At 41.5% G+C, this 26,157-nt stretch overlaps 1 protein-coding gene across 2 annotated transcripts; it reads left to right on the forward strand.

Annotated features, from left to right (window-relative positions):
- Positions 1-1,457: 1,457 nt before the first annotated feature.
- On the forward strand, positions 1,458-25,552 carry LOC130873402 (interstitial collagenase A-like). 2 transcript variants are annotated; one of them, XM_057768221.1, is made up of 10 exons: positions 1,458-1,556; positions 2,114-2,355; positions 2,457-2,605; positions 2,805-2,930; positions 3,771-3,929; positions 4,025-4,142; positions 10,810-10,943; positions 21,916-22,075; positions 24,078-24,181; positions 25,452-25,552. In XM_057768221.1, exons 1-10 carry the CDS (start codon positions 1,458-1,460, stop codon positions 25,550-25,552), a joined length of 1,392 nt encoding a protein of 463 aa, XP_057624204.1. The 2 variants fall into 2 exon arrangements, with proteins under 2 accessions (XP_057624204.1, XP_057624206.1); XM_057768223.1 differs by lacking the exons at positions 21,916-22,075; positions 24,078-24,181; positions 25,452-25,552 and adding exons at positions 12,544-12,706; positions 13,196-13,299; positions 13,496-13,596.
- The last annotated feature ends 605 nt before the right edge of the window (positions 25,553-26,157 follow it).

A 26,157-nucleotide genomic window follows, 5' to 3' on the forward strand; every position in this document is an offset into this window, starting at 1 on the left:
CAGCACCCACTTCAACTTTATATGAAACACGGGTCCTTGAGTGCACAGCTTTCATACACAGCGAAGCATGCATTTTACTGTTCAAGAGAAACTCCGTGAGACCTTCTGAATGGATGAACATATAAATATAAGCATGAATGTGAGTGTGTTTGTGTGTGTGTGTACAGTATAAACACATGCAAGAGCCCAGAATCACACTTGGTCTCTTGGCAGCCCATTCTACCTGCTGTGTTTAAACAGGTTTCAAAGATGGGTCTTGTTTGACCTTAAGGCTCATGAACAAGGTCTATTTAGCTTTTCATACATCATCTCCCAGCCTGGAGGAGAGTTCCTCTTGGGCAAAGTTCTTGTAGCCTACACCTCAATAAAGATAAAGAGAAGCCATGGCACTGTTGCAGTCTCATAGCAGAGAGTTTATCAAAGGCAGCAGGGAGCCGCAGGAACCCAGGAGAGCCAGTAAATATTGGAGGGCCTTGAGTTCAAATAGCATGGGTGCAAAACATCATCCATCACTCGGGGGTCAGTAATCCCCTCTTTCCTGGGGGCAGGGTGTGTGCAGACATCAGGAGAACTGAGTAGCAAACTCTACTCTGTATAAAGGCCAGTGAGGGCTGTGGGGTTGGCTCAGGGAAAGAGTTTACTGTGCAAGGGAAGAGGGATTGATTTTGGTCCCAGAAATTTTTGCGGAAAAAGCAAGTCGTGATGATGTGTATCCGTAATCCTAGCAATGGGAGTATGTGACCTTTTAGGTGAACTCAGAACAATAGGAGACCATTTCCAAAAACACACACACCACACACACCATGTACATACATACACACATACCACACACACATATATACATGAACATATATCCATACACAGATATACACACATACCATAAACTACACATACACTACACACATACATACACACAAGCACAAACACACACCAGACACACAACACACACATATACATACCACACATTCAACACATACATATACACACATACCACATAGACACATATATACACATACAACACATGTACCACATATAACACATATACAAAGCACTCACATACACACACATCCCATATATATCACACACACACACACAGCCTTGGAGTTATGCTTTGCCTATGTTTTTAATAGGCCTGATCCTTTCCCAATAGTATAAACATGAATTGGAGAAACTAACTGTTTAATTGGTGAAGATCATCTCTTTCACAAATGTCCTGTTTGATATAATTCTGGGATTATCACACCAAACCAGCCCAAACAATCTGCTAGGTGTCACAGTCTCTGGTTTCCCAGGCTCTTCACTGCCGATGAAGAGGATGTTGTGAATCATGAGTCACACAGCCTCTGGCTTTCTAGAAGTGCGAGAAGTCCCTATATAAAGATGGAGCTTCCTCGGTAGGATACTGGAGCAGGCAGGCAGGGGACCGCTGCTGATCTTGCCCAGAAAAGAGGGACATCATGCCTCGCCTCCCTTTGCTGTTGCTTCTCTGGGGCACCAGCTCTTATGCCTTCCCTGTGTTCCAAGAAGGACAGCGGCAAGATGTGGAGACTGCCTGGGTAAATGGATGAAATATTACCTATGGCGGGAATGCGAGTCTTGACTTTGTGTCTTTCTAGTATAGCGTGGTGGCTATACTAGAAGATGGATTTCCTTCTAAGAGAAATGCCATTTGCCAGAAAGGGAACCTTCTAAAAATGTATCTACCAAGTCTAGCTGGATACCTCCTTTCTGGCTGGAGGGGAGGGAACCCAAGGAAGGGAAGGCAGCTCCCTCTACAAAGGTGGATTTGCAAGAGCGCAAACCTCACCTACAAATCTTGTTCTAACAGTAAAGCTGAATCAAAAGTTTGAAAGTAATTCTCTAGTTTGTCTAAATTTCAGGGTTTCATTTTTTCAAAAAAGGGAGAACCACTTTCCATTTAGTATTTCAATAACTTTAAATATTTATGTGTTTCTAACTATGTGTATGATTGAGTGTATGTATGGTGTGTCTGCCCACCTCAGTAGTAGAAGCCAGTATCTCCTGAGCCTGGGTTCCCTGCAAGCAGGAAGTGCTCTTAACTGCTGAGACCTCTCTCCAGACCTACTGGTTCATTAATTTTATATTTTATCAGAAATACCTGGAAAACTACTACAACTTGGGCAATGACACAGAAGTTAAAAACCTGAGTGGCAAGGAGTTGATGGCTGAAAAGCTGAAGGAAATGCAGCAAATATTTGGGTTGAAAGTGACTGGAAAGTCAGATCCTGAAACCCTGAGAGTGATGAGTAACCCCAGGTGTGGGGTGTCTGATGTGACGCCGGAAGCCATTATTTCCAACAATCCGCGCTGGACAAAAACACATCTGACATACAGGTAACTAGACCGCATATCAGAATCAAAACTGGGCCATTACTCCCCCATTAGAATAGAAGGAAACAAAACCCAATGTATCACCATCTTATTTTTTTTCTTAGTATTTTAAACTACACACCACTTTTGCCAAGAGCAGTTGTGGACCAGTCCATAGCGAAAGCCTTCAGAGTCTGGAGTGATGTGACCCCACTGACATTCTCCAGGGTCTTTGATGAGGAAGGAGACATTGTGCTGGCCTTCTATCGTGGAGGTAAGTTCTTCAACCTTGGCTTGCCCCTTGATAATCTCTGCTTTGCATGGCAGTTGCTTGTTAAGAGCATTGTTGATTTTATGGGGTTGAGGAGTAAAATAACATCACACTGACTGGAAGTCTGCTGGCAGCTCAGCAAAGCACTGAGCTAACCAATATGAGAATCAATGAGCCTTTTGTTGAATTTTGTTTCTTGCAGACCATGGCGACAACAACCCTTTCGATGGGCTTTCCATTCGCCTTGCTCACGCCTTTCAGCCAGGCCCAGGGATTGGGGGCGACGTTCACTTTGATCTTGATGAGAGGTGGACTGACACCAGTGAAAGTGAGTCTGCTGAGCTGCTCCGCTCAGTTCATTGGGCCTCTTCCAGTGCACGGCAATGCTGGTTGATTTAATGCATTCATGGAAGTAGGCAATCTGTCACCACTCTTAGAATTAGTATCACGTTGAGAAGCATGAGGCCGGAGTGACTTCTGATCACATATCATCTCCCTGGTGACAAATAGGTCACTCTAAAACTTCTCTTAAGAAATTCTGAGGGCTGGTGAGACGCAACTCCTGAAAACCTGTTTGATTCTTGAAACTCTTTGGTAGGCAGGAGAAAGTCAAATCTTCTAGATCATTCTCTGCCCTCCACACAGGCATCCTCTGCACACTCTGTGCTTGCACGCGTGTGCATGCACAACAGACAAGCAAACTACCTTCTTTTAAAAAGAAAGAAAGACAAATGTTCAATGTTTTACTTATGGTCCTGGAATGTTCTCACAAGAAAGATGCAATACACGTGACAAACTTGCTACTAAACTTGGAAAACAAAATGAGAAAACAGTTGTTTGTGTATTTCGATTTTCCTAGCCCTAAGCATTTATCAGCCCTAAGAAAAGTAGAAACTGTCAGAGTTTCATTGCTCCTCTGCAAAGGAACTTGGCCCAGCTCATTGTTAACATGGACTTACCGATCTCATCCTGAGTGTAGACTCTCCTGTGCCTTCTTATAGTTAAAATGGGCACGCTCCCACCACCAGAAAAGGGCAGTATAAACATATGTGGATTTTAAAAAGGGACTAAGAAGATACGGATATTCATCCTGAAAGATTATTTCCTTACTAAATGCCTCAAAACAGTATAATTTTTAGTAATTAGAAATGGATCTTTCTCCTTCCAGATTTCAACTTGTTCTATGTTACCGCTCATGAATTGGGCCACTCCCTTGGACTCACTCATTCCAGTGATATAGGGGCACTAATGTTCCCCAGCTATACATGGTATGTTGACGACTTTGTGCTAAACCAGGAAGATATTAATCGCATTCAGGCTTTGTACGGTAAGTGAAGCAGCCATTAGCTGTTAAAGGCACTACATTCTTCACGTGGGCTCTGGAACCTTGGAAAGTAACTCCAGGTCTCTCATATTCTTTAGGACCTTCTCCAAATCCCATCCAGCCAACAGGTGCTACAACCCCCAGACCGTGTGATAGTGCTCTAACCTTTGATGCGATAACTACATTTCGGGGAGAAGTGATATTCTTTAAGGGCAGGTAAGGTCTTCGATTTGCTCTGGGCTCTATATTCACCATTTCAGGCCACCAATATGCCGCATATGGTAGCCTAACAGTGTGTGTAATTACATGGTCACAATTGATTGTGCTTCTCTTATTTTCTTTATACAACGAATAATTACTGGTTCTATATGGTTGGGTCAGTAGGTTCTGAAAAATCACACTCCTTCACCTTTGGAAATTTGTGTGGCACTTTCTGGTGTCATAATAGGTAGTCCTCATGGAAGAGTTCTTCAGGTGAGTTTGAGCTCAGAGCCTGTAGGCTCTCTGTGTGAAGTTCATGGTGTCTTAAGCAACAGGGACTTATCTTCCATTTCTGGGGGCAACCTGTTTAGAGATTCTCTGGGACAACCTTGACCAAGAACTCAAAAGAGGGATTCTCATGTCTGGTGTTTTTTTATTAGGTGGTCTTTGACTCTTGGATGGAGCATTGTCAGCTCATGTGGAAAAATCCTATTTAAATAGTGTGCGTTTATTTATGTAAAGACAAGCATATTGTGGGGGTTTTCTTAGCAAGATAGTTAATAGTATGATTCCTTATTACTTTTTCAGATGGAATACTGCTATTTTGCCTTTCTCCCTTTTTTCTCTGTATTTATCTCATTTTCCCCTTCCTGAATACAGCTGCCCCCTTTCCATTTTCCTGATCGAAACACTTGCACCCTACTATTTTCTCTATTGCTTCCCAACCCTTCTACCCTGGTAATGGCTCCTCTTTTACTTTCCTGATTTCCCAGTTACTCCAGGGTGTTTATTACATCTGAAGATTTGGAGTTAGGGGCCTCTGATGAGAGAGAGCATGTCCTGTTGGTTTTGTATCAGGGTTACCTCACTCAGGATGGTCTTTTCGGGTTCCATCCACTGATCGTCAAGGTTCTTAGTTACATTTTTTCTTTATAATAATAATATTCCATATTGAACATATACTATATTTTTATTACCAACCCATCCGTTGAAGGACATTTAGGTTACTACCATTTCCTAGTGATTGTGAACAAAAAAGCAAGGAGCATGGTGAACAAGTATTTAGGGTCTATGCCCAGGAGTAATACAACTGGGTCATGTGGTGGGTTTATTTTTGTTCATTTTATAATTCTTCACACTGATTCCACAGTGTCTGCACCAGTTAGCTGTCCCTAACAACAGCAATGAAGGTTCCCTCTTCCCCAGCCCCCATGCAGTATTTGTATATTGTTTGGTTAATCTTTGCCATTCTGACTGGGTTAGGATGAAATCATAAAGCTATTTTTATTTCTATTTTCCTTATTGCTAGAAGAAATAAACTTTTTAGAGATATTTCTTAGCCATCTTTTGTTTTCTTTTGCTTCCTAGACTCATTTTAGGAGTGTTTTATCCATCCTTTTATTCAAAGAAGATGTTTATCTCTAAAGCTAAGAAGCTTATCTTGTAGAAATCAGATGGATTTTTGTTCTTTGATCCATTTAATCAACCCATGTCTTTTGATTGGGAAATTGGAATCACTGATATTTAAAGTTATTATTGAAATGGTTATATTAATTTTGGCCATGCTGTTGAATTTTTGTTGTTGTTGTGTTTTAATAATTATGGCTTCATATTTGTCCACAGTCTCTCTCCAACCCTAGATACTGTTTCCTGTATTTTCTTCAAATTTTGCATGTTGGATAAAAAAGTTAAGTTTTTAATATTGTAGAAAGTTTTTCTTTCTCCTTCAGTTATGGTGGATAGTTTTGCTATGTGTATTAATCTAGACTAGCTGCCATAATTTTTTAGAATTTGGAATTCATTGCTTCAGGCTCTTCTGGCTTTCAAAGCTTCCATTGAGAAATCTGTTATCTAAGGCTTTCCTTTATTTGTAACTTGTGCCTTTTCTCTTGCAACTTTTATGTTGCAACATAAAACAACTCAGTGATATGTGTACTTAGCTTTTAATTATGATTACTGTGGGGATTTTCTTCTTCTGGTCTTGCCTATTTGGTGGTCTGTGTGCTGCTTGTATCTGCACAGGTATGTTTTTCCTTGGTTTGAGAAAGGTTTCTTCTATGATCTTGTTAGAGATCTGGTTTATCCTGCTAACTCGAGGCTCTTCACTCTGTCTATGCTATAAGGAAGAGGGTTGGTTTTTCATGGTATCCCACATCTCCTGTGTGCTTCTTTCCTGTGTTTTATTTGTTCTAGATGCTCTCCTTTATCTTGGAGTCCTAATTCCCTGTCTTCTGCTTGTTCCACCCTAACTGTAAGGCTTCCTGTACACTTTCTAGTTGAGTTACTGGGTTTTTCAATTCCATTTTCATTTCAGCTTGAGTTTTCTTCAGTGTTTCTGTCACCTTATTTAATTTCATTCTTGAGTTTTGGATTGTCTTTGTCATTTCCATCAACTTTATGTTTGTGTTTTATTCTCTGTAAGCTCTTTATCTTTGATTTAATTGAGCATTTTCATATCTTCTTTAAACTTCTTTTATTCTTTGATTAAGTTTATGATTGTTCTTTTTTTTGTTTAGTAACAAATTGTTCCAATGGTTTATTAATACTTAGATTTTTAAAAAGCACAATGATAGATAATGTTCATTGTGTTTTCCATTTATTTACTACAGAAGGCATGTTTCTTTTCTTTGCAGTTAGTTTTTGTTTTGCTTTGAGACAGAGGTGTTATAGCACAGGCTTCAAATTTACTTTGTTGTGGAGTGTAGCCTTGGGCTTCTGATCCTTCTGCCTCTACTTCCTAAATCCTGGTTTTAAAGACATGTACTACCATGATTAGTAAGAAGATGTATCTCTATACATGATAATTCTGCTTTTTGAAATTATATTCTTTGAAGCCCTCTTAAATTTGGCTTCATGTATATCATTGGAGTTGTCCATCTTATGATAAAATATCATTGCTAAAAATCTCTTAAAATTTGTACTCCTCACATACTTGTACTTTTTTATTTGACCTTTTATAAGTGACTTGATTTAGCTATACATAGATATGAATATTTTATCATTAGTCACTTTGCCCCTCAAACTCCATTCTCTTTCTTCTCTTTGACATTCCTCTAACTTATGTACATATTCCTGCTTCTGTGGATCACTAAATTGAAAGCAATAAATTTCTTTAATGTACCATGGTTTTCTACCTAATATCCTTTTAAAGAGCCTATTGAAATGTCAGAAATATATTTTTTTATGAATATATCAATGATTTTTTTAAATTCTTTTTTACTTAAAATTTCCAACTGCTCCCCGTTTCCCATTTTCCTCCCCCTCCTCCCACATATTGCCCCCTCCCCCCACTCCCCTCCCCCTATCCCCACTCCACTTCTCCTCCCCCTAGTCCACTCCCCCTCCCTCTCGATACTGAAGAGCAGTCCAAATTCCCTGCTCTACAGGAAGACCAAGGTCCTCCCACTTCTATCTAGGTCCAGGAAGGTGAGCATCCAAACAGGCTACGCTCCCACAAAGCCAGTTCATGTATTAGGATCGAAACCTAGTGCCATTGTCCTTGGCTTCTCATCAGCCTTCATTGTCCGCCTTGTTCAGAGAGTCCAGTTTCAACCCATGCTTATTCAGTCCCAGTCCAGCTGACCTTGGAGAGCTCCCAATAGATCAGTTCCACTGTCACAGTGGGTGGGTGCACGCCTCGTGGTCCTGATTTCCTTGGTCATGTTCTCCCTCCTTCTGCTCCTCATTTGGACCTTAAGAGCTCAGACGGTTGATCCAAATTGGGTCTCTGTCTCTCTCTCGATCCATCGCCAGATGAAAGTTCCTGTGCCATTCTCCTTGGCCTCTCGTCAGCTCTCATTGTCCACCACATTCAGAGAGTCCGGTTTTATCCCATGTTTTTTTCAGTAGCAGTCCAGCTGGCCTTGGTGAGCTCCCAATAGATCGGCCCCCCTGTCTCAGTGGTTGGGTGCACCCCTCATGGTCCTGACTTCCTTGTTCATGTTCTCTCTCCTTCTGCTCCTCATTATAACCTTGGGAGCTCAGTCCGGTGCTCCAGTGTGGGTCTCTGTCTCTATCTCCACCCATCGCTAGATGAAGGTTCTATGGCGATATGCAAGATATTCATCAGTATGATTATAGGATAGGTTCATTTCAGGTTCCCTATCCTCAGGTGCCCCAATGAACTAACTGGGGACATTGCCCTGGGCTTCTGGTAGCCATTCCAGGTTCAAGTCTCTTGCCAACCCTTAGGTGGCTCCCTTAACTAAGGTATGAGTTTCCCTGCTCCCCCATCCAACCTTCCTTTACCCCCAATCACCCCGATTCCCCCAGTTCCCCTCATCCTCTCCTTCACACTTTTCTCTCCCCATCTCCCCTCATCCCCATCCCACCCCACCCCCCAAGATTCCCATTTTTTGCCCATCAATCTTGTCTATTTCCCATAGCTGGGAGGATATCTATATGTTTTTCCTTGGGTTTACCCTCTTGTTTAGCTTCTTTAGGATCACAAATTATAGACTCAGTGGCCCCTATCCATGGCTAGAAACCAATTATGGAGTGAGTACATCCCATGATCTTCTTTTTGGGTCTGGGTTACCTCACTCAGGATCGTATTTTCTATTTCCATCCATTTGCATGCAAAATTCGAGAAGTCATTGTTTTTTACCGCAGAGTAGTACTCTAATGTATATATATATATTCCACACTTTCTTCATCCATTCTTCTATTGAAGGGCATCTAGGTTGCTTCCAGGTTCTGGCTATTACAAATAATGCTGCTATGAACATAGTTGGACAAATGCTTTTGTCATATGCTAGGGCATCTCTTGGGTATATTCCCAAGAGTGGTATTGCTGGGTCCAGGGGTAGGTTGATCCCAATTTTTCTGAGAAACCGCCACACTGATTTCCAAAGTGGTTGCACAAGTTTGCAGTCCCACCAGCAATGGATGAGGGTACCCCTTTCTCCACAACCTCTCCAGCAAAGGCTATCCTTGGTGTTTTTTATTTTAGCCATTCTGACAGGTGTAAGATGATATCTCAAAGTTGTTTTGATTTGCATTTCTCTGATCGCTAAGGAGGTTGAGCATGACCTTAAGTATCTTTTGGCCATTTTAACTTCTTCTGATGAGAATTCTCTGTTCAGTTCAGTGCCCCATTTTTTAATTGGGTTAATTATCCTTTTAAAGTCTAGTTTCTTGAGTTCTTTATATATTTTGGAGATCAGACCTTTGTCTGTAGCGGGGTTGGTGAAGATCTTCTCCCAGTCAGTAGGCTGCCTTTTTGTCTTAATGACAGTGTCCTTTGCTTTACAGAAGCTTCTCAGTTTCAGGAGGTCCCATTTATTCAATGTTGCCCTTAATGTCTGTGCTGCTGGGGTTATACATAGGAAGCGATCTCCTGTGCCCATATGTTGTAGGGTACTTCCCATTTTCTCTTCTATCAGGTTCAGTGTGTTCAGATTGATATTGAGGTCTTTGATCCATTTGGACTTGAGTTTTGTGCATGGTGATAGATATGGGTCTATTTTCATTCTGGCAGACATTTCTACAGGACAGATAGGTTTTAAAGAGATGATAATGGTTTGAGCTTTCATTTTCTATTGTTGGTGTGTTTTCAATAAGACCTGGGCATGTAGACATCTATTGATAGCTCTAGATCTGATACAGACAGAGCAGGTTGGGGCAGAAGAGAGGTTATGTGGGAGGGTTGGGCCTAGAGTTGGGAAATGGTTTGGGAGGAATGTTCAGAAGACACAGGGCTGATGTACAGGATGTTCCTCCTGTTAAGGACCTGGAGTATGGGGTAGATCTGGCTGGGAGGAAAGGTTGAATGCAGTGTTAGGGTGCCTGTAGGTTATGGGGTAGGTAGACAGGATCATGACAGAAACCTAGAAGTTTGGGTTTCAGGCAGGGGTGGCCAGACTAGGTTGGGAGGCTGCGCATGGGTCCCAGACTAGATCTGGCAGGTTGGGGCTGTGGTGGGGGTAGGAGGAGCAGGTCAGTGAGACTCACTGGGCTAGAGCCTAGAATGTGGGAAATCTGGCTCGGTGAAGAGATTGGATGTGGCATAGAAGGGGCCTGTAGGTGTGGCCTCATAGACTGTATTTTAAAAAGGTACCCTATATAAAGGATTTAATCTTCCACAGGTTCAGGTGTTCATGGGAGTACCCATGTACCCTCAGATGTTCAGGAAGACAACCGTCACTAAGTACAGGATACTGTGCTGCAATTGGTCACCTGCTACAGCCAGCTCCTCATGGCACACCAAAACTGACTACTATATTTTAAGTCTTACACAATCTGGCTGTGAATCGCAGTTATTATAAAAATTAAAGTATACTAGAACCAGCAATAAAAGTAATTTTTTAAAAAAAACATTGTTTTATCATCATCTTCACTGAAATTTGTTGATAGTACTGAGGCTCAAACATGCTGGGCCAGATGTGTACTAATGATCTAGATCCCCAGTCCGATTTTCATGACTGTTTATTCCTTATATTGAGCTTGTATATGCCATTTGTGTCTTCACATGATAGGGTTCCAGATGATATACCATTGTCACTTTTAGGATTTGCCGCAGCATGGGTGTTTCTGTGAAGAAACAAGCACATCAAACAGAAACCCTCATCCTGGCCACTCCTTGGAAAGACAGTAGACATTTGCTGACAGCAGTTCTCCAGCGAGAAGGGGGTGGAGACTACTGGGAGACTCGCTGACAACTGTGCTCTCTGTCTTTAATCAGGTTCTACATCCGTGTGAGTAGAGCCATTCCGGAACCGGAGCTCAATTTGATAGGTATACTCTGGCCAGATCTGCCAGGGGAACTTGATGCTGTTTACGAAGCTAGTATGGCAGATGAAGCCTACTTTTTCAAAGGTAATGTTTCTGACTGTTTCTGTTTTATAAATTAAATTTTTATTTATCTCTGGAGTGAGATAAAAGGGTCCTGGCTACACTCACTGCATGTTCTTCTGAAAATCTAAGCTCCATGATGTAAGCTCACGGAGCCTGTCAATCAGCACAGTTAAAGCTATATTATATTTTAGCATCATTTTGATTGAAAAGTAAATGATATAACATTTTTGGATTGTTAAATAATATGCAAACAATCACTGTGTTTTAAACTTCTTTATATTGCTGTGAGTTCTCTGAAATAAAATTAAGAGGCACAAGTTGATTCTACAAAGGATGACACAGAACAATTTTGTGTATGCAGTTTCCTAGACCCCATTTCAATGTGAACCATACCCTTGAGAGAACAAAAGTTAACACCTGGTAGACAGATGAGGCACTGTTGACTGCATTTCTTCTAGTAACAGCATGTTCCTCGGCCTTTCATCCAAGACTCTCGTCTTTTGTCAGTCTCTGAACTTTACTAGGAAAAGTCAGGCATGTCCCAGTACCCTTGTCCTGATGACAACCTACCTTGAAAAACGAAATAGAGTCTCAGGTCTCACTGTGAAACTTCCTTGAGAGAATCTAAATTGTACTAAGTTTCCCAGGCAATTCATTCATAGAATAATGTATGAGAAAATCAGAGTCATTGCAGATGGACCTCAACGAGTCTGTGTGATTCAGTGAGATCAAAGGATCCAGCAACTCCTACACCAAGGACCATGTCAGACACACATGTTTTCACCAACCTGTTTGCTGTAGTACAATCATCGAGATACTTGATACAGTTACACACCCCAACAGAGAAGGGACCGCAGTTCAGACAGGCACAATACTCTGCAATGGCCTGTCTCATTTTTGTGTGTGTGTGTGTGTGTGTGTAAAACTCAATAGAAGTTTACATACACAGCATTTCAAAGCAGCTTTTCATGTGAGCTAAAAATAAGTGTGTTTGTCAACAAGAGTGATCTTGCTTTCCAAACAGATCAGTTTCCTATAACACATAGTTTAGGTACTGGATGCAGACCCTGGAATCTGCATAAATTTTCATATCTACCATCTATGATGCCAGGGAACTTAGTCAGCACTGAGGTAGCCTAGAACCTCTAGTTGTCTGAGCTTTGGAAAGGAGTTTCAACTGCTATAGGGGGAGGGGGAAGATAATTCTCAAAGCTTTTTACAGAATACAATAGCCTAGAACGGAAAAAAAAAAAAAAAAAAAAAAAAAGCTCATACAAACAGGCTTGGTGGCTCCTACCTTTAATTCCAGCATCTAAAATGTTAAGGCAGGGGATTGCTGCAAATTGGAGGTCAAACCTGGTTACATAGTGATTTCTAGACCAGAATAGGTTACAAAGTGAAACTCTGTCTCAAAAACACAGCAATCAATCAATCAATCAAACAAAAGGCAAACACATTTAATTGGTCTGAAATTGGATCCCAGTATCTGCATTTAAGGCAGAACAAGCCACCCCCACCTTCCCTGAAGCGCTGCAGTCTGCAGCTAGGATGCTGCTCTTGCCTTGTAAAGCTTCTCTGGAAATGTAGACAAAGAGATTCATCCGTGGCTCTTGATTGGCAGGCAATAGAGTGTGGGCTGTTCGTGAGCAGAGTGTACAGGAAGGATTCCCCACGGACATCTACAGCTACTTTGGCTTCCCTAGCAGCGTGACACACATTGATGCTGCTGTCTGTGAGGAAGAGATTGGAAAAACATACTTCTTTGTTGATGACAAGTACTGGAGGTAAAGACTGAAATCCAAATAATTTTAGGGTTCCAGTTGTCTGTACATAGAAAGATCTTAAAATGAGTTTCATATGGACTTGGTTAACTGCCTTTTTGTGAATGACATAGCCACTGAACAACCATAGCCTGGTATCACATGGTGCTGCTTATACAGGGAATCCAGTGAGCCTGTGGCGCTCTTCTGTGCTGGGAAAGATAGGACAGTAAGGGCATCCAACTTCTCGAGCTACGTTGACCTAAACTTAAATATTCACATAGCATTTTACCTTAGGGAGAGCATCTGTGTAGTTCATTGGATTTCAGAAGACCTTATCATATTTTGACATACCCAGCATTTAACTTTTCTTCCCTCACCCAATTCACTCTCTTCTAATCTCAAGAATTAAAAATTTGTATGCAACTCATGCTGGTGTGTTTTCCACAAATATTTTAATCAATCTGCATGTGTTTTCAAAGGTCCTAATACTTCTAACCACTTTCTGATCAGGTATGATGAATATAGTAAGACCATGGATTCAGGTTATCCCAAATTAATAGCAGACGACTTCTTTGGAGTCGGCAATAAAGTTGATGGTGTTTTCCAGAACAATGGTAAGAGTACAGACATATTTTCTCTATTTGTTATAATACCAAAAGTAACAGCATTGCTATTTAATGTAAATATAAAACCATAATTGAAAATTAGAATACAAATGTAAAAACTGTATATACTGAAGTCATGCAAAATTGAGTCAAAAGCTGGAAACTACATGTATAATATAATGAATATGTTTCATTTTATTTTTAGGATATTTTTATTTCTTTCACCAGACAACTCAATACAGATTTAACCTCCAAACAAGAATGGTTGATGCTATCCGTCATTCTAACACCTGGTTCAACTGCTAAGAATATGGCAACCTGTCCTGTCACCAAGTTAATGAAAATACACACTGCATAATTTTAAAGGAGATAGTTTTCTGAAGAGCCAAGTATTTTTATAATTGATTTATCTTCTAGAATTGTTGATACACAGAGCTACTAAGTAAAAATGTATTTATATTTTATCTTGTATATTTTTATAATTTCTAGTATAATAATTTATGAATTGAAACAGTTTAGTGCCACAACTGACAAACCAAGAAGGCCAAGTTCATGGTGGAGAAGTCACTGAAGGAGGCCGTTTGTGCTCTCTGACATTGATCCTAGGTCTCTCCTTTCAAGAGTGGAGGGTTGGCAGACAAGCTCTCCCCAGAAAAAAAAATGCCATTTGAACACACAAGAAAAATCAACTGGTGCTTCGGGTTTGGTTTTTAAAACAGTGCTGACAGCCCAGGCTGGGGTAGGACCTGTTCTTCACACCTCTTCTACTGCTGGCTCCCTAATGCTGGGATACAGGCAAGCCCAAAATGCCCAGCCAAAAGATGGTTCATGTGCAAAATAAAGATTTGATACTTAGACTGAAGCCACTTCTGTAGCTAACGCTTTATCATTTCTTTACGATGCTTTCTATTTCATTATGCTGCTATAGCTGACAGCAAAGCCTCACTTAGAAATGTTATTGCTTTCAAATTTGAAATAGAAAACAAACTGTTAGGAGGATTTCTTAAGACCAGCCTCTCCATTGATGCAAATAATTCCAATCGGACCAAATTAAAACGAATAAAAGATGCCCACATTTAATGCAGAACTCCCAGGTGGTCCGGGAAAGAATTGTGAGGGAACGGGAGAACACGGGAAACCCGGAGACGACATGTTTCTTTTCTGGGCAGCAGCCTCAATAGCCTGTGGGAGTGGTTCTGACCCTCCATGGGGAGGTGCCGCTGCTTGACAGGCTTTTCTGGAGGTGGAGTCCGGACCTAGGGGCTTGAAACAGAGATTCTTGCTCCATTCCTGCTCCATTGGCGCTCCAAGGATGGGTTCCAGGGACTTGGGTGATGCTTTCACCCAAACATCCCAGACTTCTTGGATATAGGGGTGTCAGGGGACTGGGGTCTCACTTTTGATCAAACACAAACAATACAAAAAGTATTCATAAGAAGTTAGTCTATCCTAATTTTTCAAATTTCTCCATTCATTTGGAGAATGAATCTCTAGCAGGATACACTTCATAATCATGTCTAGTCCATATTATTTATCATCAAGCACGAAGGCAGTGGGCTCAGAGCAGGTCTTAAAGACTGGGCTATGATGGGTGGCAGGGCTACAAGGCTGGATAAGAAAGAAGTTACTGAAATGGGTACCTATAACTTGGGACTTGGTATTCCAGAAAGGAACCCAGGAATTTTTCCAGGGTGCTGCTTGCCTGGCACCTCACATTGTGCACACAATAGTACATGATAGTAAGATAAAAATTTCCCGTCTCACAGTGTGGAGTCAGCCGCCACAGGGAGACTGGGACATCCGCGGAGCTGACTGCATGGACATGAAGCACTCTGCACCAGACTCTGTCCTTAGGAAAGCCCACTGGGACCTTTTCCCTAAGACTATAAGATATGTGTGAGTGTGGGTTCAGACAGTGTCCTCTTCAGTGTTCTGTTGCTGAGAAGAGAACCTTGACCACTTCAGCTCTTATACAGGATATCAAGGCTTACTTCGGGGTTAAGCTCATTAAACGTCTCAGGGTCCAGAAAGATTCACTAGGGCAGACGAAAACTGGCTCATTTGATCTAAGGGTAAAATGGAATAAATCAACTCATGTACATTACTGCTACATGTGCTTTATTCCTTGAAGCATGGGGCATAAGGTATAAGATTTAATGCAAAGCATAAGGGTAAGAAAGGGGTGATCTCCACAAAGCTCTCAGTCTGTACGGGCACACAGGCAAGCTAGCAGTCCCACAGGCGGTAACAACGGTAGCAAGCATGCATTTTCACAGAGTCACAGTGTGGATCTGCTACCTTGCATCTCAGAGTGGGTGTGACTGAAGTTCCCCTGTGGCTGGGAACACAGCCTTGGCAGCTGTGCTAGCCTGTGGGCTTGATTTGTATTAGCATCTAGCTGGTTGAGTTAAAAGGAATCTCTTCTGGGGTTCTTGCTTTTGACTCCAGCAGGGTGCCCAAGTGAGAATTTTTCTCTTTGAAGCTAGTTTTAGTGACTCAGGCCTCTTTCCCATATAAACAACTAATTTCCTGGGCTATGACACTATGTTAGTTGAAACCAAGGTGAAGGATAATACAGAATATTAGTAGTCTGCTAAGTCAAAGCAGAGGACCAGTAGATTACACCTTCCTGGGTCAGCTGTTAGAGCCGACAACCACCTCCCTATCGGGGCTCCTTTCTTATCACTGAGTGAATGCAGGGCTTCCTGTTATGGGGAGGTATCCGGTTGCTGAACAGTGAAAGTCAGGTTTATATTCTGCTGGGATACTATAGAAGAGAAAAATGCCGTGATTTCAAGATTTCTACAGAACTGACGGTGACTTATCGAAAGGACAGATGTTTTCCCTTAGCTCTGTGAAAGCATGTTACTCCATGCAGACGTGGACATAGACATATACACTTCCCATGAATTAGCCCAATGGCTCGGTCAGCTGCCCATTTCCTGCATAATACTGTGGGGTCACCACAAAAGGAAAACCTTTAATTGGGGCTGGCTTCCACCTTAAGAAATTTAGTCCATTATAATCCTGGCAGGACATGGCAGCGTGCAGGCAGATGGTGCTGGTGAAGGAGCTGAGAATCCTGCATCTTAATCTGCAGGCAGCAGGAGACTCTGTCACATTGGCCAGGCTTGAGCTTATAAGACCTCAGAGCCTGGCTCCACAGTGAGACACCTCCTCCTACAAAGCCATGCTCTTAAAAGTGGCGCTCCCTATGGGTCAAGCACTCACACACTGGGCTATGGTGGCCATCCCTATTCAAACCACCACAGAGAGAAACCTCAGCTTTTATTCCTTATGTGGCATCCAACTTTCTTTTTTCCCCACCCCCTTTCTTTCTTGAGACAGCATCTCTCAATGGCCCGGAACTCACTGGACCCTCTGAGTAGGATGGCCATTGAAGCCCAGAGATTCCTCACCTCTCCCTGTGCTGGAATTACAACCACAACCACCTTCTATTTTTACATTGCAACTGAAGGTTGTAACCCCCACGTTACTCTTTTGATCAACATGTAAGCGGGACTAGCTAACCGTCCTTGAATTGGTTCCTTCATTTTTATAATTCTAATCTCAATTTTCTTTGGTTGTTATGCCAATTAAAAATAGCACATACTTAAAATCTCATATATAGAAGCTCTGTTCTAGGAATTGGACCTTTCCTTAATTAACGGCATATGCCTGCTTGCTTTACTGTAAAAAATATACAGTAAATTTGATAGATAATAGTGTACTTAATAACAAAGAGGACTCCATAGCCCCAAGCCATTAATCTCCTCCAGTTGTGGTGGCTTAGAGTAAGTTTATCCATCCAAATCAGTCCTGGAAGTCACGTCCTTGCACGGTTAGTCAACTAGTCACAGCCGTAGTTCTTGGGCACACAGGAACCATAGCAGGGTGTGCCAACTCTAACAAAGGCATGACTCAAAGGAGCACAGGGCATCTGCCCAGCCAACAAGTTCTTTCTGTGAAAGACACAAGAACAAAATGTAATAGGGCTTCTCCAGCACGTAGTCCACCAAAAAACTCATTTCACAGGAAAAGGGATCATGTGGTATGCTATGTACTTGCTCGAGTGTAGCCGACTTTGTCCCATCTGCTAGTAGCCAGCTACTCTGCTCCTGATTTTCAGATTGGTATATTCTCTGTGCACCACCTATGCTAAGTCACAATTGACAAGTTGGCCCAGGCAAGCACCCCTCCCCCAAGATGTGCTTCAGTCTCCATTGCCATGGCGCCCTCTGGTAGGGAGGTAGACGTTACTAAAAAAGTCACTCCTATATTTACTTGCTTCTTCCACTAATCTGAAATTTCATACTTCATATACGGCAGCATTATTTTCCATTCACTGGCAGAAAAATGTACTTTAGACATTTGGCACCCTCTGACCTCTGTATTAAGACTTGTCGGGGAGGAGAGAGGACCCTGCAGGCAAGAGGACTTGCTGCTCCTCCCGAGAACCTGCTCAGTCCCAAGATGGCAGCCCACACCCCCTCTAACTCCACTCCAGGGAATCTGACTTCCACTTCCAGCTTTGAGGGCATCTGAACACATGTGGTGTATACATAAAAATACAAGTAAATATTTCTTTTAAAAGAGCTAATTTGGGCTTAACAGCTACTACAGACTTTCTCTGTTTGAAGAGCCATCAGGTTGGCCAAAGGAGGAAATGAAAATACTTTAAATGGGTAATGTTAGGTGAAGAGAAAGGACTGGAAATTCCATTGTAAACCTTAATTATTTGTGTTTTAGAAGAAGGGAAAGGGGCAGGCCCAGGCAGCGGAGACACCAGTGAGCACACCCGGCGGATGCGGGATAGTTCACGCATGAAATAGTGAAGTTCACACTGAGAGCAGATCGCCCCACTACAATTAAATCAAACCCATTAGATAACATCGATAGGAGGAGATGGGCAGACGCCAAGGCAAGAATTCACCCAACAATCTGAAATACAACATGAAAACACCCATCTTACAACACAAGGACTTGAACACCCTAACACAGAAGAAGAGGAAAAAATTGACTTTATGAAAGCAATAGTGTCCCTAAAACAACATGTAAAAAATACCCTAATAGAAGTGGATGAGAAGTATAATAAAAAGTTTGAAGAAATGAGTAAATATGTAAATGATACCCTGGGCAACCAAGTAAAAACTATCAAACAGGTAATGGAAACAGTTCAAGAATTGAAAATTGAAATAGAAGCAAGGAAGAAAACACAAACTGTGGACCGGCTAGATATGGAAAATCTAGGTCAGTGAGCAGAGACTACAGAAAGAAGCATAATTAATAGAATACAAGAGATAGAAGAAAGAATCTCAGATTCTGAAGGCACCATAGAGAAAATAAAAAACACTGATCAGAGAAAACAGCAAAACCAACAAATTCTCATTACAAAACATTCAGGAAATATGGGACACAATAAAAAAACCAAACCTAAGAATAATAGGGATACAAGAAGGAGAAGAGTCACAGCTCAAAGGCCCAGAAAATATTATTAACAAAATTATGGAAGAAAACTTTCCCAACATAAAGAAAGATATTCCTTTGAATATTCAAGAAGCATACAGAACACCAAACAGACTGAATCAAAAAAAAAATCTCCTCGCCATATAATAATCAAAACACAAAATATACAGATTAAAGAAAGAATATTAAAGCTGCAAAGGAAAAAGGCCAAGTAACTTAAAAAGGTAAACCGATCAGACTTACACCTGACTTCTCTATGGAAACCATGAAAGCCAGAAGGTCCTGGATAGAGGTACTGCAGAAATTAAGAGACCATGGATGCAAACCCAAACTCCTATACCCAGCCAAGCTATCGTTCACTATCAATGGAGAAAACAAGACATTCCAGGATAAGAACAAATTTAAACAATACGTAGCCACAAATCCAGCCCTACAGAAAGTAATAGAAGAAAAATCACAACCCAAGGAATCCAAAGTTGCCAACACTGCCTATAATAATTCAGGCATCTAACGACCCTTCACCAGCACAACTCAAAGAAGGGAGATTCACAAAGTCTACTACCAAAAGCAATAAGAATAACTGGAGTAAACAACCACTGGTCATTAATATCACTTAATATTAATGGTCTCAATTCACCTATAAAAAGGCACAGGCTAAGAGATTGCATACGAAAACAGGATCCAAAATTCTGCTGTTTGCAAGAAACACATCTCAACCACAAAGACAGGCATCTACTCAGAGTAAAGGGTTGGGAAAAGGTGTTTCAAGCAAATGGTCCTAAGAAAAAAGCAGGTGTGGCCATACTAATTTCTAACAAAACTAACTTCAAACTAAAATCAATCAGAAGAGATCGAGATGGACACTTTATACTCATAACAGGAACAATTCAGCAGGATGAAGTCTCAATCCTGAATATCTACACCCCTAATATAAAAGCACCCACTTATGTAAAAGAAATATTACTAAAACTCAAGCAGACATCAAATCACACACACTAGTAGTAGGAGACTTCAACACACCTCTCTCACCAATGCACAGGTCAATCAGACAGAAACCTAATAGAGAATTAAGAGAATTGTTGGAGGTAATGAAGCAAATGGACTTAACAGACATCTATAGAACACTCCACCCAAATAGGAAAGAATACACCTTCTTCTCTGCAGCTCATGGAACCATCTCGAAAACTGACCACATACTCGGAAGCAAAGGAAACCTCCACAGATACAAAAAAATATCAGTGTCCACCTGTGTCTTATCAGATCACCACGGATTAAAGTTAGAAGGCAACAATAATGCTACCCCCAGAAAGTCGACAAACTCATGGAAACTGAACAGTCAACTACTGAACCACACCTGGGTCAAGGAAGAAATTAAGAAAGAAATTAAAGTCTTCTGTGATTTTAGTGAAAACAAAGAGACAACATACTCAAACCTATGGCACACGATGAAAGCAGTGCTAAGAGGAAAGTTCATAGCACTAAGTGCCCATTTAAAGAAAACGGAGAAAGCGTACATTGAGGTTTTAACAGCACACCTGAGAGCTCTAGAAAAAAAAAAAAAGAAGCAGACGCGCCCAGGAGAAGTAGATGACTGGAAATAATCAAACTGAGGGCTGAAATCAACAAAATAGAAACACAGAAAACAGTCCAAAGAATCAATGAAACAAAAAGTTGGTTCTTGGAGAAAATCAACAAGATTGACAAACCCCTATCCAAACTAATTAAACGACAGAGAGAGAACACGCAAATAAATAAGATCAGAAATGAAAAGGGGGACATAACCACAGACACAGAGGAAATTCAGAGAATCATTAGATCTTACTACAAGAGCCTGTATGCCACAAAACTGGAAAATGCAAAAGAAATGGAGATTTTTTTTAATAAGTACCAAATACCAAAGCTAAACCAAAAACAGGTGAACGATCTAAATAGACCTGTTAGTCGTGAAGAATGAGAAACCGTTATCAAAAATCTCCCTTCCAAAAAAAGCCCAGGACCAGATAGTTTCAATGCAGAATTCTACCAGAACTTCCAAGAAGAGCTAATGCCTATACTCCTTAATGTATTTCACAATATAGAAACAGAAGAGTCATTGCCAAACTCCTTTTATGAAGCTACAGTTACCCTGATACCAAAACCACACAAAGACCCAACCAAGAAAGAGAATTACAGGGTTATATCACTCAATAAAATACCGGCAAACCGAATCCAAGAACACATTAGAAAAATTATCCATTATGATCAAGTAGGCCTCATCCTAGAGATGCAGGGCTGGTTCAACATATGCAAATCTATCAATGTAATCCACCATATAAATAAACTGAAGAAAAAAACCATATGATCATTTCATTAGATGCTGAAAAAGCATTCTACAAAATTCAACACCCCTTTATGATAGAGGTCTTGGAGAGATTAGGGATACAAGGGTCATACTTAAACATAATAAAAGCTATTTACAGCAAGCCGACAGCCAACTTTAAATTAAACAGAGAAAAACTCAAAGCCATCCCACTAAAATCAGGAACACGAAAAGGATGTCCACTCTCTCCATACCTCTTCAATATAGTGCTTGAAGTTCTAGCGGAATAGCAATAAGACAACATAAAAAGATCAAGGGGATTAGTATTAGAAAGGAAGAAGTTAAGCTTTCGTTATTTGCAGATGATATGATAGTATACATAAGCGACCCCAAAAATTCTACCAAAGAATTCCTACAGCTGATAAACACCTTTAGTAATTTGGCAGGATACAAGATCAACTCCAAAAAATCAGTTGCCTTCCTATACACTAAGGATAAGGAAGCAGAGAGGGAAATCAGAGAAGCATCACCTTTCACCCCAGGCATAAATAGCATAAAATATCTTGGGGCAACTCTGACCAAGGAAGTGAAAGATCTATTTGACAGGAAATTTAAGTCTTTGAAGAAAGAAATTGAAGAGGACACCAGAAAATGGAAGGATCTCCCTTGCTCTTGGATTGGGAGGATCAACATAGTAAAAATGGCAATTCTACCAAAAGCAATCTATAGATTCAATGCAGGCCTAAATTTATTCAGCATGAAAAGACATGGTGTAAAGAATGTGTTTCCAAAATTGCAAGGCATGATTTCTGGACTTTTAACACTACTGATGATTCTGTCATTCTTTCGTTTTTGTACAGGAACTCAGTTCTGGGCAGTCCGAGGGCACGAGGAGCAAGCAGGTTACCCGAAAAGCATCCACACACTCGGCTTCCCTCCCACTGTCAGGAAGATTGATGCTGCTGTGAGTGCCAAGGAGACAAAGAAGACCTACTTCTTTGTGGACGACCAATACTGGAGGTGAGATGCTGGGGACGTGGCTTTGGGAAGAGACCGCCTGAGAATTGCTTCTGCCCTAGAGAAAACGCTTCCGCCTCACGCTTATCCTCACTCTCCCTCTCTGGGTAAGAACGGAGGCATTGACAACTGGGCCAGGATCAGAAACCCACACAGGGGCATTGACAACTGTAGGGGTCAGAAACCCACACAGGGGCATTGACAACTGGGGGCTGGGGACCTAGAATCATGGGCACATCTTCCAACAGGCATTTCTTAAGTTTAGAGTGTGCGTCTCCTCCCCTCCCCGACACTGTGTAGCCCCTCTTCTCTACCTGCTCAATCCTGCACATACTTCAAGCTCAGGCTTAATGGCTTCCACCCTCATGAAGTCTTTGTTTCTGAACTTCATAATGAGCCCATGCCCCCATTCATCGCTCCTCTGCCAGTGCCCCAGAGTTATTGTTCCTAGATGTGGGTTGTCATCCTCTCAAGGACTCCAGCCGAGCTCACGCACTGATGACCCCTGCCTGGGTTACAAATGAGACACAATAGCAGACCAGTTTTGTGGTTTCCACTCAGGCCTCCTCACAGACTTCCTGAGTCCTAGGCCATCAGTCCAGATGTTGAGACATCAAGGCACATGGTCCAGTGTGCAGCTCATTGGCCAAAACCACACTTGCTGCCCTTTTTAGTCTCATTCAGTCCCCTTCACTAGGGAGCTTCCATAGAGAACTTCAGCGTACAGAGTAGGGAAAGAATAGACAGGCTACTTATGGTGGTGAGCTGCAAAGTATAGTTTCTTGTTTTTAATATCCAACTTCTAAAATTTATCATTTTATGAGCATTTTGTGTGTGTGTGTGTGTGTGTGTGAGCTTACACATGCACCACATTCATGCAGTACCCTTGTAGGCAGACGTGTGCATAGAGTTCCTCTGGAATTGGAGGTACAGATGGTTGTAAGCCATCATGTGAGTGCTAGGGACCTAACCTGTGGCCTTTGTAAAAGCAGACATTGCTCTTAACAGCTGGCCATCACTCCAGCCCCAAATATTCCATTCTTATTTCTGAGGGCATATCCGTGTGGGTACATGGGCATGGAGTTGTCCGCAGAGGCCAGAAGAGGCGTCCCCCAGACGATCTGAGGCTGGAATTATAGGCAGCTATAAGTCATCTGACTGTGGACGGTGACATGAACTGCAGTCATGGGAAAGAACAGCAAAAGTGTTCTTAACCACTAAGGCATCCCTCTAGCCATTGAAATCGTATTTCTGACCAGTAACTTAGACCACACATACATGCGTGTGTTCACCTATATGCAGACATATGTACACACGTTTGTATAATCACACAACCATACAAACAAGTAGCTGTATCTGAGTAGATGATTTGTGAATGAAGGAAGATCTAAAGATTCTCTTGCCCAGTGTTGTAATAGGAGCAGCAGGGCTGCGTCCCCGGCACCCAGCCGCCCACATGGCTAGCTTATAAACCAAAATAATTACATGGAAACTGTATTCTTTTAATCATTGCCTGGCCCATTAGTTTTAGCTTTTTATTGGCTAGCTCTTATATATTGATCTAACCCATTTTTAATATTCTGTGTAGCACAACGAGTTGGCTTACCAGGAAAGATCTTAACCTACATCTGTCTGGAGTGGGAGAATCATGGCGACTCCTTGACTCGGCTTCTTTCTCCCAGCATTCTCTCTGTTTACTCCACCCACCTAAGGTCTGGCCTATAAATGGGCCAAGGCAGTTTCTTTATTAAATGAAAATAACTCCTCCATCAGTCCAGACTTAAGAAAGACAGTAACAAACAGTATTGTTGGAGTAGGCTGTTGTCCTGTTCCCAAAGTCGTTGTGATTTAAGAGCTTAGTTTTTACATTATGAAAAACACATGGTACTAACGAAGCTTGACATCTATGTGGAACTTGGAAAGCTTGCTGGAATTCCACAGGCTCACGAGCATGGGGTGCACACCCTCCATGCACTGCACAACTGCACTCTTGCTTCTTCTGCAGATTTGATGAGCAGAAACGATCCACGGAGCCCGGATTTTCCAGGAAGGTAGCCAAGGACTTCCCAGGCGTTGACTCAAAGGTGGATGCTGTCTTTGAAGCATTCGGTAAGAGGACCTGTACTCTGTTGGCAAGAGGGCTCTTAAAATGCTCTGTACTATAAGAATACAGAGGAGGATTAAATCATTTTTAATAACAGATTTTAAAGAGTCAGTGCTCTCCTCTCTCCCAAGAACTTCAACTTGCTTGCTTTGGTGGCATTTACCGTTCTCCTTCAGGTGAGCTGTTTTGACTCATGAAGGTGATGAACACAGACACTTCACTGTACACATGTGTGGAAGACAAAGTGCTGGCACGAGCTGCTGCCGTTCTTGATCCATGCTATTACAAAGCTGCCGCCAGTGGTGGACCTGCTTTAAGGCTGGCTGGCCTTCTCAAATGCATGTTTCCATTATTCAATTGTAGACTTTCTCTGTCTTTCAGTTAGTGACTAACAGCATTGCTTCTTGTAAATATTCATCTTTCCATGCACCGAAACTTAAGGAATTTTTCCTAAGCAAGAGTAAGCTGGCGATTGTTACTGACACTGAGCGCCACATCTGCAGAGAGGAGAAGGGGTGGAGCTCCAGTCACTGGCTCCCTAGGGCCAGAAACAGCCCTAGGGCTGGAAGATGATGACTAGAGAGAGAGGACTTGGAGCAAAGGAAATAAAGCTTAGTTTCAAACAAGCAGGGATATTTTTAGTTTTTATTTTTTCTGATTATAACACAGACTCAGTGCTGTCTCCTTCCCTCCCTGGCAAGTACACTGAGGAAAATATTAACATCTGCCTAAACTTCAACGGTTTATCAGAAAGATGGAATTAGATAGGCTTACGTCATAGAGCTCTTGCCCAATCAAGTTTTTAAAAATAGTAGCTTTATTAATGCTTGACATTTTCCCTGACACAGACTAAAACTACAGAGATACTCTGTGTTGTTTTGTTGCTGTTTTCTCTGATGAGCAAGGGTTTAAACCCAGGACTTAGAATGCTCTAGGCAATGGTTTGAATGTATGATTTGGACATTCTAGGCAAGGGTTTGAACACATGACTTAAAACACTCTAAACAAGTGTTTGGACATATGATTTTGGACACTATACGCAAGGATTTGGACATACAACTTTGGACACTCCAGGCAAGGATTTGAACACACAACTTTGCACACTCTAGACAAGGATTTGAACACACAACTTTGGACACTCTAGGCAAGTGTCATACCACTGAGTCACATCCCTGATTCTTTCTGTTTTTCACGTACCTCTTACTGAGCTTTTTATCTTTCCAAGTTTCTACTTAGAAGAAAGTAGCTCACATTTTCTCTTGTCTTTACATGCAGGGTTTTTCTATTTCTTTGGTGGATCTTCACAGTTGGAGTTTGACCCAAATGCAAAGAAAGTGACCCATGTGTTGAAGAGTAATAGTTGGTTCAATTGTTAGAAGATATTTGAGGAAGGCCTGGCATATTTTATCTGAAGTTGACAGTTTTTCATTCGAGTCTTTGTGAACTGAAGAAGTTTGTTTCTCTCAGTATGTGCTATGACAGAACCAGATGGAGACTCGCATGGTCATAGGACAACCAGAAGCACTCCTTATCTTGTGTGTTGTTGTCTGGAGAGGATGGGATCACTCCTATGCAACAAATAAGTGACTATATTTATGTAGATTATTTGTTTTTATCTAATAAAAATTGATGTATCATTTATTTAATCAAGGAATTTTGCAGGTTGATTTTTAAAACAATTATTCAGCATCTTGGGTGCTGAAGAACTGAGCAACACAAAGCTTGAGATGCTCGGCCGTTACAGGTAAACACTCGCTGTATCTACTGGCAAGGTTATTCATAAAAAACAGTACCACTCACCCCCTAATGCACTCCAGAAACAGGAAAACACTGACTTGTATTTTCCCCACCTAGACTTCATATGTCGTTGTCATACCTAATGGAAAAAGCTAGGGGTGAATCTCATGTTCTAGGGCTGGTTTTTAATAACTGTAATGATTCCTACACTTACAGCAAATAATCTAGTTTGAATGCTTCATTT

The sequence above is a fragment of the Chionomys nivalis genome, chromosome 4 (genome assembly GCF_950005125.1).
Source record: "Chionomys nivalis chromosome 4, mChiNiv1.1, whole genome shotgun sequence".
In the NCBI taxonomy this organism is placed as follows: Eukaryota; Metazoa; Chordata; class Mammalia; order Rodentia; family Cricetidae; genus Chionomys; species Chionomys nivalis.

Bases quoted from the DNA above. Each gene is read 5' to 3' on its own strand.
- LOC130873402 (XM_057768223.1), top strand. From the start codon at position 1,458: ATGCCTCGCCTCCCTTTGCTGTTGCTTCTCTGGGGCACCAGCTCTTAT. The intron at 3,930-4,024 runs GTAAGTGAAGCA...CATATTCTTTAG, and splicing joins TCGCATTCAGGCTTTGTACG to GACCTTCTCCAAATCCCATC. The intron at 12,707-13,195 runs GTAAAGACTGAA...CTTTCTGATCAG, and splicing joins GTTGATGACAAGTACTGGAG to GTATGATGAATATAGTAAGA.